Source organism: Suricata suricatta, chromosome 16 (genome assembly GCF_006229205.1).
Source record: "Suricata suricatta isolate VVHF042 chromosome 16, meerkat_22Aug2017_6uvM2_HiC, whole genome shotgun sequence".
Classification (NCBI taxonomy): Eukaryota; Metazoa; Chordata; class Mammalia; order Carnivora; family Herpestidae; genus Suricata; species Suricata suricatta.
In genome coordinates this window covers 32,043,860-32,056,617 of record NC_043715.1, presented here as the reverse complement: position 1 = coordinate 32,056,617, position 12,758 = coordinate 32,043,860, and the positions used below count along the sequence as shown (strand labels likewise).

Sequence of the window (12,758 nt, the reverse complement as noted above, 5' to 3'; positions counted from 1 at the left end):
GTGTTCAATGTGGGCATGAGAGGGTTTTCGTTTTATTTTATTTATTTAAAAATTTTTTAAGTTTATTTTATTTATTCTGAGAGAAAGGGAAAGAGAGAGAATCCCAAGCAGGCTCCGCACTGTCATTGCAGAGCCCAACGTGGAGCTTGAACTCATGAACCATGAGATCAGGACCTGAGCCAAAACCAAGAGTTGGACGCTTAACCGACTGAGCCACCCAGGCGCCCCCAGAGTGTTTTCATTTTAAAGGGGGAGCTCAGTCAGGGCAATGCTTAGCTTTAGGAATGAATCACTGACAGCGGAATTTCAGGCACGAACCAGGGAAAATGCTCTTCTGTTCAGCAGTCCTTGGCTGATCGATTAGTCAGTCAGTTAATGAGCACCGTTGTGTGAGCACCCAGTTTGTACAGACACCTGGGGGAGGCGGGCATTGAGGGCTCTGCGTTCTGGGACTTGTGCCTGGAGTTCCCTGCTGGCATCCGGCCTGGTGCCAGGCACATAGAAGGTGCTAGTACGCGTCCGGTAAAAGAATGAATGCGTGGATCTCTTTCAAGGTGAATGGATAAACAGACAAAGGAATGAATGAATGAATGGATGAGTTTTCGCCCGGCAGTTACTAACCATCCTTAGAACTGGCAGAGGAGATGGCAAAGTTCATTTCTTACCCCTGCCAGCTGGAGCCTGGGAGGTAAGGGATAAATGAGGCATTTGTATTTTAAAGGAGAAACGGACTATGATAAGGCTTAACCACAAGCAAAGCAGCAGGGAGGATTTCAGGCGCAAAGAGTAATCCCCACCCCACCCCTCGAATGAGCCCTCTGGGGCCAGGTGACAACACCCAGGCTGTCCCCTTCGGCCTGTTGTCGTTTTATGACTCAGACTCCACGCCCAGCCCAGCTCTGGGCCTCAGAGGTCTGACAGAACCATTTACTTTGCAAGAAGGAAAACCGAGGCCCAGATTGGGCAAGGGACTTGCCCAGGGTTACGGAGCAGGTTGGTGGCAGAGCTGGGAATTTCTGGATCCAAGACTGATGGTCTGTGGACCCTGGGAGCTGGTTTAGAGTCAGTCTAGGGGGGCTGGGGGAGCCTGACCGGGAGCAGGGCTGGCTGGAAAGCTCATGTCCCTGGGGGACTTTGGCTTTTCTCCCCGCTTCATGGCCTTGTAGGCTGTCACCAGGTGGGGGCAGGATGAAGTAGGGGGTTCTTGGAGGGGCCCTGCCTGCTTCAAGCCTCTCTCTCTTCCATTTGGACCCCATAGTTGGGCTTCCTCAGCTCTGGAAATTGAGCCTTCTTTCTGGGCTCATCTATTTTGTCCTCGCAAAGCCTGTCGGCTATCATGACCTGCACCCCACTTTTCCCCACGACCCAGGTATCAGCCCCTGAGTTTACCGATGAGGAGAACTGGGGCTCAGAGTGTGAGCGACTGGGACTTACAGCCGTGGGAGCAGAGCCGGGCTGAGTCTGTGCTTGCTCCGCCGCAGTGGGGCTCCTGGGGGGGGCGACCTGCACCAGCACCAGGCTTCCCATTCTCGGGGCACGCTTCCTCCGTGTTCTCACCTCCTCCTCTTTTTTTATTTTTTATTTTTGTTTAATGTTTATTTTTGAGAGAGAGAGAGAAAGACCAAGTGTGAGTGGGAGAGGGGCGGAGAGAGAGGGAGACATAGAATCCAAAGCAGGCTCCAGGCTCTGAGCTGGCAGCACAGAGCCTGACGCAGGGGCTCGAACTCATGAACCGTGAGATCCCGACCTGAGCTGCAGCCTGACTGAGCCACCAGGCACCCCTCACCTCCTTCTGACCTGATGGTCTCTCTCTCTCCTTCTTCCAAAGCTGCCTTGCTTGCTTGCTTGCTTGCTGCCATTTCTGCTGAGCTCAGGATTCCAGTTGGTTGGTTCATCGGTGTGTCCATCTGTCTGTCCTTCCGTCTGTTCCTCAAGCAGTTGCCGGGGCCCGGCTGCAGGACACACACAGATCCTGCCACAGCACTTCAGTGGGGCAGGCGCTGGGACCGTCGTCAGAGGTCTGGGAAGGCCTGGGAGGGACCTGCGTGGGGAGGGAGGTCAGGCCCCGGGAGAGCAGAGGTGTGGAGAGGGAGAGGCCTGAGGGCTGCTCGGCAGTGGTGGCGGTGGAGGGGGGCGTGCATGGCAGTCAGGCTCAGGAGGCTAAGACTGTGTGGGTGGGTTCCGGGCTGCAGCAGCATGGTCCCCAGGCTGGATTGGGTGCAGGACTGGGCCCAAGGGGCTGGGGTGGGGCCTCTCCTCACGCCTGCTTGGCCCTCCCACACACCCCAAAGCCCCCACTTCCTCTTTTTGAGGCCACTGGGGCCCCAGGCCCTGAGCAGCTCCAGGGCCTGCTGGGCTGGGCCAGAGGAAGCTAGGCCGGGATTCCTGCCAGCACCCTTGGGTGAGGAAGTGGGTGCCCTGTCTGTGTCTGTGAGAGCTGGGGGTGGTTTAGGACTTGCCAAGGGGCGTGGTAGCACTGAGGGTGCTGCTGGGTCAGCCGGTTCTGCTGGAGGACTTCCTGAGCACCCCCGGGGGCCCGGTCCTGTCCGTACTCATAATTGGAGGTCCCAGCTCTCTCTTTCCAGCAGTTCCTCTGGCTAAGGAACCTGGACCCCTCCCCTCCATCAGTATTTGGTAAGGAGACCACAGCCCTGCCTCAGTTGTAGGGAAGGGAGGAGAAGGTGTGTGTGGGTAGCCTGGAGGGCTTCCTGTAGGAAGAGGTGTTCCTGGATCTTGCTGGCTCGGAGAGGGGGCTTCCTGACATGGCTTTCTGACTTTACTTCTTCGAGGCAGGTGGAGGTACCTTGATGGAGTACACTTTGCCTCCCACCGTCTGTCCTAGGCTTTGAGAGGGGAGGGCAGGAAGGGGTTGGCATTTTGAGAGGTTATGGGCTCTTGGGGATGTCCAAGCAGCTCGTGAGGCTGCTGGGCAGGATGAGAGGTAACCCTAGATGGCCTGTGTTCAAATCCCAGCTCTCGTTTACTAGCTGTGCAACCTCAGGAAAATGACCACACCTCTCTGTGTTCCCACATTCATAAAATGGAAGCAGTAGTCACACTGCCCTGCAGGGCAGGTGTGTGGAGTCAGAGCCCACAGTGCTGGGCGTGCATTAAGTGCCGGGGAGATTTTGTTCATGGCGTCGCCCGCCCCCTCTATCACGGGGCACAGGGGAGTGCCGAGCCCACCAGGGGTGCTTCAGGGTGTGAGGTTGGTTCCTTTGGTGTCCATTTTACCCAAATGTGCCCCAGGGCTCCCCAGTTCGTCTCACAGAGGGGAGTCTCCGGAGGCGCCTGGAGAGGATGTGGGGAGGCCCATTGCCCTGGCTGGCTCTGGGCTGTGGAGTCCAGGACGTGGTGACAGAGGTATGAGCTGGGGGGGAGGGGGCCCTCCTTGGCGCGGCCCCCTTCCAGGAGGCCTTAGCCGTGACCAGCCTTGTCTTGCCTCGGAGCTACAGGGGACTCTGCCCCCTGACCCTGGACCCATCAAGGGGCCAGGAAGGCTTCCTAGATACAGAACCGGGCAGAAGGCCCAACATGGACCTTGGCACCCTTGTTGCAAGGGACAGAAGCACAAACTGGCTTCACCCAAAAGAGGCATGACTGTACCATGTGATTAGAATATCTGGAGGCGGCATGGACTTCAGGCAGAGCTGGATCCAGGGGCTTGGCGGTTATCTTCCAGCCTCTGTCTCTCTCCAGTTTTCCATGCTGGCGTCATCCTCAGTGGGCTGTCTCCCGTCGTGGCCACCAGTGGCTATAGGCTGCCAGCAAGAGAGAGTGTCTCTTTTCCGTGGGTCAGCAGAAGTCCGTGGGTTCTCAGAGGATTGTGGTCACAGGACTGTCCCCAAGCCAGTCACTGGGGCTTGAGAGGAACAATGCTGACGAGCCAGCCTGGGTCACGTGGCCCCTGAGCTGAGGGACTGACGTGGGAGAGACAGTCCCAGCAGAAATAGAAATAATGCCCCCTCCCACTGGGCCTCGGGGGTCCCCTCCACTGTAAAGCGGGACTGCTTGCGTTGTTCCCCCTACCAGAGGGATGATGACGTCCAAACGACAGTGAGGGACCCCTGGGCTCTACTTCCTCCAGGTAAAGGGGCCTCGACTGTCCCAAGTGTGTGTCTCTGCTGTTGGTGCCTTTGGCCTTGAGACAGAACCAGTGGGGTGGGGGTGAGGGAGCCACGAGGGCGCCGGCTTCGCTTGGCCTCAGGTGGGCTCACAGCCAGAAGGAGTGCCCACTCCTGGAGAAGACCGCCCCGAGAGGTGGTGAGCTCCCTGTCACCGAGGTGGGCGGGCGAGCCAGGGCTCGTTTCTTGGCGACTTGGCAGAGGAGCGTCTTCATCCGGGGCCTCCGTGGGGCTCTCCCCATTGTCAGCGGTGTCGGTGACCAGCAGAACTGGTGATTGGGCAGAAAGGCCTTCCCTGGTGGGGGGCCTCTGTGTCCGGCTTTGTGGGGGTGGATCCTAGGGAGCCGTTGGCCTTTGGAGACCCCGCCCGTGGGCTCCCAGGCCATCTCTCCAGGAGCACGACACGCAGTCCTTCCTCCCAGCCCCCAGCCCTGCCCTGCTCCGCTGTTCGAGGGGTGGCACCGGGTCCCTGGAGGGGCCCAAGTCCCCGTGTCCAGGGCTGTTGTCCACGCCCTGTCCCGCTTGCCATTCCCCAGGAAGTGGCCTAATTAGATCCCCAAGAGCAATGTTTACCCGGCCTGGGTTCCCACGGGCCCCCGGGGAACCTTCCAACTGCTTCTTCTCTCTCCACGCCTGCCTCAGCTGGGCTTTGCGGGCCTGGCCAGGCAGGTCAGTTCCGTGTGTGTGTGCGTGTGTGTGTGTGCGCGCATGCTCACGTGTGTGCGTCCACAGTTCTGGTCTGAGGGCTTTGGTCAGGGGATGCAGCGGCTGTGGGGAGTCATTGCCCCGGCCCTGTGGTGTTTGGCGTGTCTCAGCCTGGCAGTCCTGTCCCGGGGCACTGGAGTTTGGCGCCAGGCCAGAGGGATGGGCAGTGTTGTGTGCCCTTGTGGCTCAATTCCTGGGAGCTGCCCCTGCTCACAGGAGCTCATTAGGAAAGCCTCGCGCAGTTCAGCGAGACAGCGAGGCCGGGCCAGGAGCCTTCGTTCTGGAGCTGGTAGACCCGGCTCTGAATCCCAGCCCTTCTACCGAGCAGCTCCAGCTGTGTGATCTTAGGCAAGCCACTCGACCTCTCTGGGCTCAGTTCTGCATCCGTAAAGTGGCCGTAACACCTTGGCCTTTGTAGGTTGTGAACTTGAGAGTGAATATGTGCGTGTGGGCACCTGGCCTGACTGCATTTCTGCTGTTGTGACTGTAAGGAGTTGATTCAGGGGAGCTTTGTGACGGGGGCTCCTCAGGACGGGGGCCTGATCTTGTGTGAACCCCGCAACACGGGGCTAGACATATGTGCCTACGACTCCAGAAATTCCTGGTGGGGAATGAAGAGTGGTAGGTGTCGGTTTAGAGGTTGTAAACTAGTGGGCAGCACAGCTCTGGTGATTTCATTAGCCGCCATCATTCATAAGTCAGGATTTCATGTGGAAATCAGCTTCGCCACTTGCCTCAGCGCTTTGGGCTCTTTGGTGGCCATGGGCCCAACCCCTGCAGGGTGGCCCGGGGTTAAACAGGGCTTGTAGACGCCTACCTGGGCCCAGAGGGAGCCGGGAGGTCCGGGACCCCTGGCAAAGAGCTTCCTACCCTCAGCCCTAAATAAGGGATTTTCCCATTTTGTTCCTGGGATTTGTGCAACAGGAACCCCCAGTGCCTGAGGTGGCTCCCGGACCCAAGGCGGGCACTCTCTGGGGGCTTCTGCGGACTCTGGGACTCTGGGTACCCAGTTCTTCTGCCTGTTGGGGATATGGACTCTTCCTTTCACAGCTTTTGCCAGTGGCCATCTGTGGCCTTCATGACTGCCCTGAGCTTCCCACATGTGACGTCCCTTCTGCCGTCTGCCACCAGCCCTGTTCGGGTTCTGGTCTCTCAGGCAGGCCTGGAGGATGCTGGGAGCCTGGACTCCTGGTCCAGGGCTGCTCCTGTGACACAGGGTCCCCGCAGGGGACATGGCAGCTGCCTGTGGGCCTCAGTCCCTGCATGTAGGGATTGCCCATTTTGGGGTAACTTTCTCTCTTTGGGGACTGGGAGCTCCCGGGAGAGAGAGAGCTTGCCGGGCACACAGGAGGTAGGGAGTGGGCCCAGGGGGCCAGAGGCACGATTAGCTGCCTTTTTGGAATAAATGAATGAGCAAATGAGTGAATGGTGCTGTGAAAGAGGGAGCCTATCCTGTCATCCGCTCTCAGTTTTGTCATAAAGGGTCCCCTGTGCTCCCTCTCTGAGGTTTGGGCTCCATTTCTACGTAGTGGAGCTTGTAAGCTTCCCAGCTTCCTGTCAGTGGAAATTTAAAAAATGTATTAAAAACATGCAGTCTTACGTGGAGGCTTAGCGCAGGTGGAATGCAAAGTGGGTGGTCAGGGTGTAGCAGGCGTGGGGGTCTGACTCGGGGCTCACGAAGGAGCCCCAGTAATCGGGTGGCGTGGTCTTGGCTCATGGACCTGCAAACAAACCCCACACGCCACGCGCACGGCCACCTGACTTACTGCACAGGTGGATTCACTGAACGCCTCAGGGAGAGAATGGTGGCTCTTCCAGAGGCTGCCGGGGTCACTGGATGCCCGCGTGGAAGAAAGGGGTGAAGGCTGATCCATGCCTCCTGGTATACACAAAGATGCACTGGGCTGGACTGGAGATCTCCCTGGGCAGGTCAAACAGTCAGACTTATACAGATGTGTGGTAGAAGCTTCTGGATGATAGAAATGGTTTTTATCTGTGCCACTGTATATAATAACCACTAGCTGTGTGTGGCTTTTGAGCACTCACAAGGTGTGACGGCTGGACTGAGTTTTTAATTTCACTTTTTAAAGCTTATTTGAGAGAGAGAGAGAGAGAGAGCACGAGCATGAGCAGGGAGGAATGGCAGAGAGAGAGGGAGAGAGAGAATCCCAAGCAGGCTCCAGGCTCCACACTCCACGCTGTCTGCTCAGAGCTCCACACAGGGCTCGAACTCATGAACTGTGAGATCATGACCTGAGTCGAAACCAAGAGTGAGAGGCTTAGCCGATTGAGCCACCCAGGCACCCCAGAATTTCATTTGTAATCCAGTTAACTTTAGTCACGTGTGGCTAGTGTGGGCTGCAGTTCTGGGGAAGCGGCCCTGTGCGCAGCGCCTTAAACAGAACCTGGAAGTCAGGCATGGGCCCAGGTCGATGACTCAGACCCAGGGGCCGTGAGGCCTGGCCCTGCTCGCACCTGGTGCCGATCCTCCCCGGACTTGGCAGGCCGGGGTCCCAGCCGGGTCTGCTTTGTGTCTCCGCAGAGCTGAGGCCCTGGAGCATGTGCTGAGCCCGGCCCCGACGTGTAGGAAGAGGCCGGTGGTGCCCTGAGTGAGGCTGGAGGCCTCGGCCCACCGGGGGCGTCTGCCCACCGATGCTGCCCCCAGCCGCGGGGTCTCCCGAGAGGACGGCAGGGCGGGGGAGCTGCAGGCGGAAGATGCCGGCCAAGGGGCACTACTTCTTTAACAAGGGCAAGGAGGGCCCCAGCCAGGATGGGCTCTACGAGAAGTACCGTCTCACCAGCCAGCACGGGCCGCTGCTGCTCACGCTCCTGCTGGTGGCTGTCACCGCCTGCGTCGCCCTCATCGTCATCGCCTTTGTCTGCGGGGTGAGTGTGGCGGCCGTGGGAGGCTTGGGGCTGGGCGCCCGCGCTGTGCCGCCAAGGCCTTGGGGAAGGTCAAGGTCACAGACTTCCCTCAGCCACACGGTCCACGTCTGTGAAGTGCTCCAGGAGCCCCGTGAGGCTGTAGAAGATACGCTTTTAATTCTAATTTAAGTTTGAAGTCCGGGGTGCTTCGCGTGCGGTCTTCATTCATTTGGCCGAGTAAACCACCCTCCCTTCTCTCCAAAACCAACTTCGAGTCTCCTGAACACCTAGGTTCTGATGGCTTCCTCCCTCCTCCCAGCACTCCGGCTCCTGGAGCCCGGCTGTGGCCTCGGAGTCCTTCTCAACACCGCTTTCCATGCAGATGCCATGACTGCCATCTCTGCCCGAGGCCTTGCCCCCCCACGGCCACTGCACGTGACACTGGCTTGTGTGGCTGAGGAGCTGAATCTTTAAAAAAATAAATTGCTTTCCTTCCTCCTTCCCTCCCTCCTTCCCTTTCTTCCTTCCTCTCTTTCTTTCTCTCTCTCTTTGAGAGAGCGAGCATCCGCATGGTAAGGGCAGAGAGAGAGAGGGAGAGAGGGAATCCCAAGCAGTGCAGAGCCTGATGCAGGGCTTGATCCCATGAACCGTGAGATTAAGACCTGAACCAAAACCGAGAGTTCAGTGCTTAACTGACTGAGCCAACCAGGTGCCTCTTAGGAACGGATTTTTTATTTTTAAGTTTATTCACGTATTGAGAGAGAGAGAAAGCATGAATCGGGGAGGGGCAGAGGAGGAGAGAGAAAGCCTCCCAAGCAGGCTCTGTGCTGTCAGCATGGAGCCAGACACAAGGCTCAAACCCATGAACCTTGAGATCATGACTGGAGCTGAAGTTGGATGCTTAACTGACTGAGCCACCCAGATGCCCTTGAATTTCTAATTAATGTAAAATTAATCTTGAGTAGCCACATGTGGCTAGTAGCCACTGTATGGAGCAGCAGAGTTCTAGAAGAAAACACCAGAGACTACAGGGTGTTAACAGAGTGATATGGGACAGTGGCCAGCATTCAGTGGGTGCTCTGTCCGTGCTGCCTGTATCTGTGGCTAGAAACCGCAGGACATTGGCTTCTGCATTCAACAAATGGTTACTGAGCGCCCACTGTGTGCTGGCCCCCAGATCAACCTCTGTGCCCATGGAGCTTTGGTCTCCTGGGGGAAACTGGTGCTGTCCCAGCTGTGACTCTCCTGCTAACCACCTCCCAGTGTCACACCTCTGTCTCTGTGCTCCAGCTCTCCTGTCTGGGATGACTTTGGTCAGCCTTTCCTCCTAGACCTCATTCATTACGTAGCAGACAGCAGCAGTGGTCTCTCTGCCAGGAGGCTTTCCATGGCTTCCCTCCTGTCCTCTGGTGCTGTCTGCGCCCCCCTACCCCCCGCAGGTCTGCACAGAGCACCCTGGGAACGGAGGAGGCTTGATGGGGAGCACTGGGGACTGGTAGCATCATGGGGACGGGCTGTGCAGGATCTCGGGGCTGCACGGCGAGCGACTGGTGAGAGGTGGTGGCAAAGGCAACCTTAGCCAAGACAACACAAAGCCCGAAGGTGAGGAAGAGCTTGGTGTTTAGAGGGAGCAGAGATGTCATCCATGTAGAGGAGAACACAGGTGACGTTGCTTGGGACAGGCTGGACAGGCTAGCCTGGCAGGCTTCCTGGAGGAGGCGGTGCCTCACTGGGGAAAGCTGAGGCATTTCTGTGTATGTTTGCCCGGCCCAGGACCCCTCTGGACACAAGACTATCCTGGGGACGACCTTCTTCACACTCGCCGTGTTCGTGGTCCTCTACATGCTGGTGTATGTGGAGTGCCTTGTCCGGAGGTGTCTCAGGGCCTCGGCGCTGCTCATCTGGGTCTGCCTGATGATGCTGGGCTACGTGCTGGTGTTCGACTCATGGAGAAAGACAACCCACGTGGGGGCGCAGGTAACAGGGCGGGGGGCCCTTGTGTCTCTGGGGGCGGGATGCCACCAGCCTCTGCGCCCAGCGACTCCTGCCCTCCCTGGGTATCAGGTCCCTTCTGGAGATGGGGCTTGCATTCTGTGTGCTGGCCTTGAGCCTTCCTCCTCCCACTGGCTGCGGGTCTGTCACACAGGGTGGGCCCCGGGCTGATCGTGTCCCGTCCACTCTCTGAGCTGGAGAGATGGCTGAACTGGGCAGAGTGTCCCCGTGGATGTCTGGCTGGAGTGTTGCAGGTGGACCGTTGTTTGGTCGGAAATGACCCAACTCCAGCTCACAGAGGGAAAAAGGCACAGACTGGCGGGTGCCCAGGAAGGGCTGGGGCGGGGGGAGGGCGCCAGTCCTGGGGCTCCAGCAGGGTGGCCCTGTCCCCACCGCCCTCTGCTCTGTGTTCCTCTGTGCCGTTTCATTCCCAGGCGGGCCGTCCCCAGGTCGGGCACAGATGCCGCAGAGGCCCTAGGCTGCCCTCCCACCAGTTTACCCGCCGCAGCTCTCCAGCTGGAGTCACATGGGCCTGGCCGGTCACTCTCACCAAGTGGGGGTGCCGTCTGATTGGTGGGCTGGTGTATGTGGAGTGCCCACACGGACACGCGGGCTGGGCATGCGGAGGCCGGGCAAGCTGGGGGCGGGCGGGCGCAGGCGGCCCTGCCCCAGCCTCCGGCAATCACCCCTCCTGCGCCCCAGCAGTGGGTGCCAGGCGGGAGCTCCCTGGGTCACGGGCCTGGAGCCTCACTCCTGGGGCGGCCTGACCGTGGCTCATATCACACATTAACTCGTAGGAAATGAAGGATGCTTTGGGCGGGGTCTGACCCAGAAGCAGGAGTCGGCTTTTTCTCGGTCCGTGACCAGTCTGTTGCCGTCTCTCACTGCTGGGAGGGGAAGGGGCCCCCCTGGGGGCGGAGGGCTCAGGATTCGGGAGTCCATCTCCAGAAGATGAGAGGCTGCAGGGGTCCCCACGTCAGCTCGGTCTGGGGCAGCGTGGCCGTCCCTGAGCCTCACGCTGCCCCGCCCCCAGGTGCCCTTCTTCCTGTTCATCGTCTTCGTGGCATACACGCTGCTGCCCTTCAGCATGCAGGGGGCTGTCGTGGCGGGGGTGGTCTCCAGCGTCTCCCACCTCCTGGCGCTCGGGGCCCTGATGGGGGCCTTCACGACGCCCAGCGTCCGGGCGGGGCTGCAGGTGAGGAGGGGCACAGGGGTCCGGGAGTGGGGCAGGTGGAGGCAGGGGCTGTGGTTCGGGCCTCAGGGCAACAGAGACCCGGGGTGGGGGGGTGAGTTGGGCCTGAGGCCTCGGTGCCATGTTTGCAGACAGATGGACTCCAGGCTGGGCTTTCTCCCAGTGGCTAGGGAAGCCGGCCCCCTGAGCGAGGACATGCCCTGTGGCCTTTTGCTGCTGGCTTGTGCTGTCCCCCAGGATCTGGCCCTCCTTCCTGGGTCCAGTGCACCGCTGTGTAGCTCACTGTCACCTGCTGAGTCCTGTCCTGACAGGACTGGGAGTATCCCGGGTACCCTGTCTTGTGTCTTTGCATTGAGTGAAACCTTCACAGTCGGTTGTGGCCAGCAGGTGTATTTCCCTTGGGCCAGGCCCGGTGTTAGCTCTGGGAGACAGAAGCCGGTGCTCTGGGCACCCATCAGGGCGCCAAGCCTTCTGTGTGTCCTCTGGGCTCTGTGAGATGATGCGCTTCTGCTTCCCAGGTCTCTGGGGCCCCAGCCCCGTGGCTGCAGAGAAGGCCCTGAGACCTGGTTTAATAGTCACAGTGGCTCTGGAGGACCAGCACCTGTCTGGACCTCAGTTTCCCTGCCTGTCTGGGAAGAGTGCCAGCCCGAGTGGGCTGGAGGTCAGAGAAGGGGGATGGGGTGCCATCACCAGCCCGCTGAGGGGGCTGCTACCCCGGGGGCACGGGCCAGGCCAAATGCTGAGTCCGCCCCTGACCCGATCTCAGCTGCTGGCCAATGCCGTCATCTTCCTGTGCGGGAATCTCACGGGTGCCTTCCACAAGCACCAGATGCAGGACGCCCCCCGAGACCTCTTCACCTACACCGTGAAGTGCATCCAGATCCGTCGTAAACTGCGTGTCAAGAAGCGCCAGCAGGTGTGGACCCTGCCTCTTCTAGAGCCCCAGCCCGGCCCTCCCCGGTTCTCCCTAGCCCTCCCTGGTTCTCCCCAGCCCTCCCTGGCTGTCTCCCAGTCCCCATGTCCTGAGTCCTTTCTCTGTGGATGTCAGACATCACTGAACAGCATGCACATGGGTCGACCCGTGCAGGCCTCACCCCGGGGTGGGGGGGTGCTGGGGACACAGGAGGCTGGTGGCAGGACACAGGCCAGTGGAGACGGAGGGTGCTGTGGGCAGAGCAGGAAGGAACATAGAGAAAACAGCAGCCGGGTCACCTGGGCAGGGCCTCACGCCCCCCTGCCCGTCTTCATGGGTGCCCAGGAGAACCTGCTGCTGTCGGTGCTGCCTGCCCACATCTCCATGGGCATGAAGCTGGCCATCATTGAGCGGCTCAAGGAGCGCGGGGACCGCCGCTACATGCCCGACAACAACTTCCACAGCCTGTACGTCAAGCGGCACCAGAATGTCAGGTGGGTCCCACTGGGCGCTGGGGGGAGGTGCATCCGGGCCTCAGTCCAGTTTCCCCAGGGGGTGGGATCCAACCAGACTGGTGTCGGGAGAGATCCAGGAGCCTCCTAAAATTGTAAAGCTCCGTGTATAAGTGGGGCTATTTGGAAGAGAGGGTCCTTTCAGGGGTGATCCTCAAGGGGCCACAGGCCCCCCAAAAAAGAGGTGAGGTGACCTGGTCCTGACAGCCATCTTTGGCAGATTTGAAGTGGCCACGGAACCTTGCTTGGCTGACCAGCCTCAGTGAGGTTGTCTGTGAGCTGGTCTGGAAGTCATGGACTTTGAGCTGGGAGATCTGGTGCCAACTGAAGCTCTGGCTTCAAAGTAGGCCTGGACCAGAGCCTCAGCTTGCTCATCTGTGGAATGGGAGCCCTACAAGGGCAGTGTGTGTGTGTCAGTGTTGGGCGTGGAGCTTGATGGAGCACGGACTCCCATC

The 12,758-nt window shown here is 59.4% G+C and overlaps 1 protein-coding gene across 10 annotated transcripts in view; it reads left to right on the top strand.

Moving 5' to 3' along the window:
* The window catches only part of ADCY7 (adenylate cyclase 7), a 56,398-nt gene that overhangs the window by 23,653 nt on the left and 19,987 nt on the right, over positions 1 to 12,758 (top strand). For 6 of the 10 annotated variants that reach the window (XR_003904212.1, XR_003904213.1, XR_003904214.1 and 3 more), the window contains exons 2-6: positions 7,372 to 7,715; positions 9,468 to 9,671; positions 10,720 to 10,881; positions 11,645 to 11,794; positions 12,137 to 12,285. Coding sequence is in view for 7 of the 10 variants with exons in the window: in XM_029926681.1 (XP_029782541.1) it covers positions 7,482 to 7,715; positions 9,468 to 9,671; positions 10,720 to 10,881; positions 11,645 to 11,794; positions 12,137 to 12,285 (899 nt within the window). In the remaining 3 variants the exon portion in view is untranslated. Of the gene's footprint in view, positions 1 to 929; positions 994 to 2,326; positions 2,635 to 7,371; positions 7,716 to 8,599; positions 9,358 to 9,467; positions 9,672 to 10,483; positions 10,542 to 10,719; positions 10,882 to 11,644; positions 11,795 to 12,136; positions 12,286 to 12,758 lie in introns of those variants that run through there. The other 4 variants (XM_029926682.1, XM_029926678.1, XM_029926683.1 and 1 more) reach the window with 4 other exon arrangements.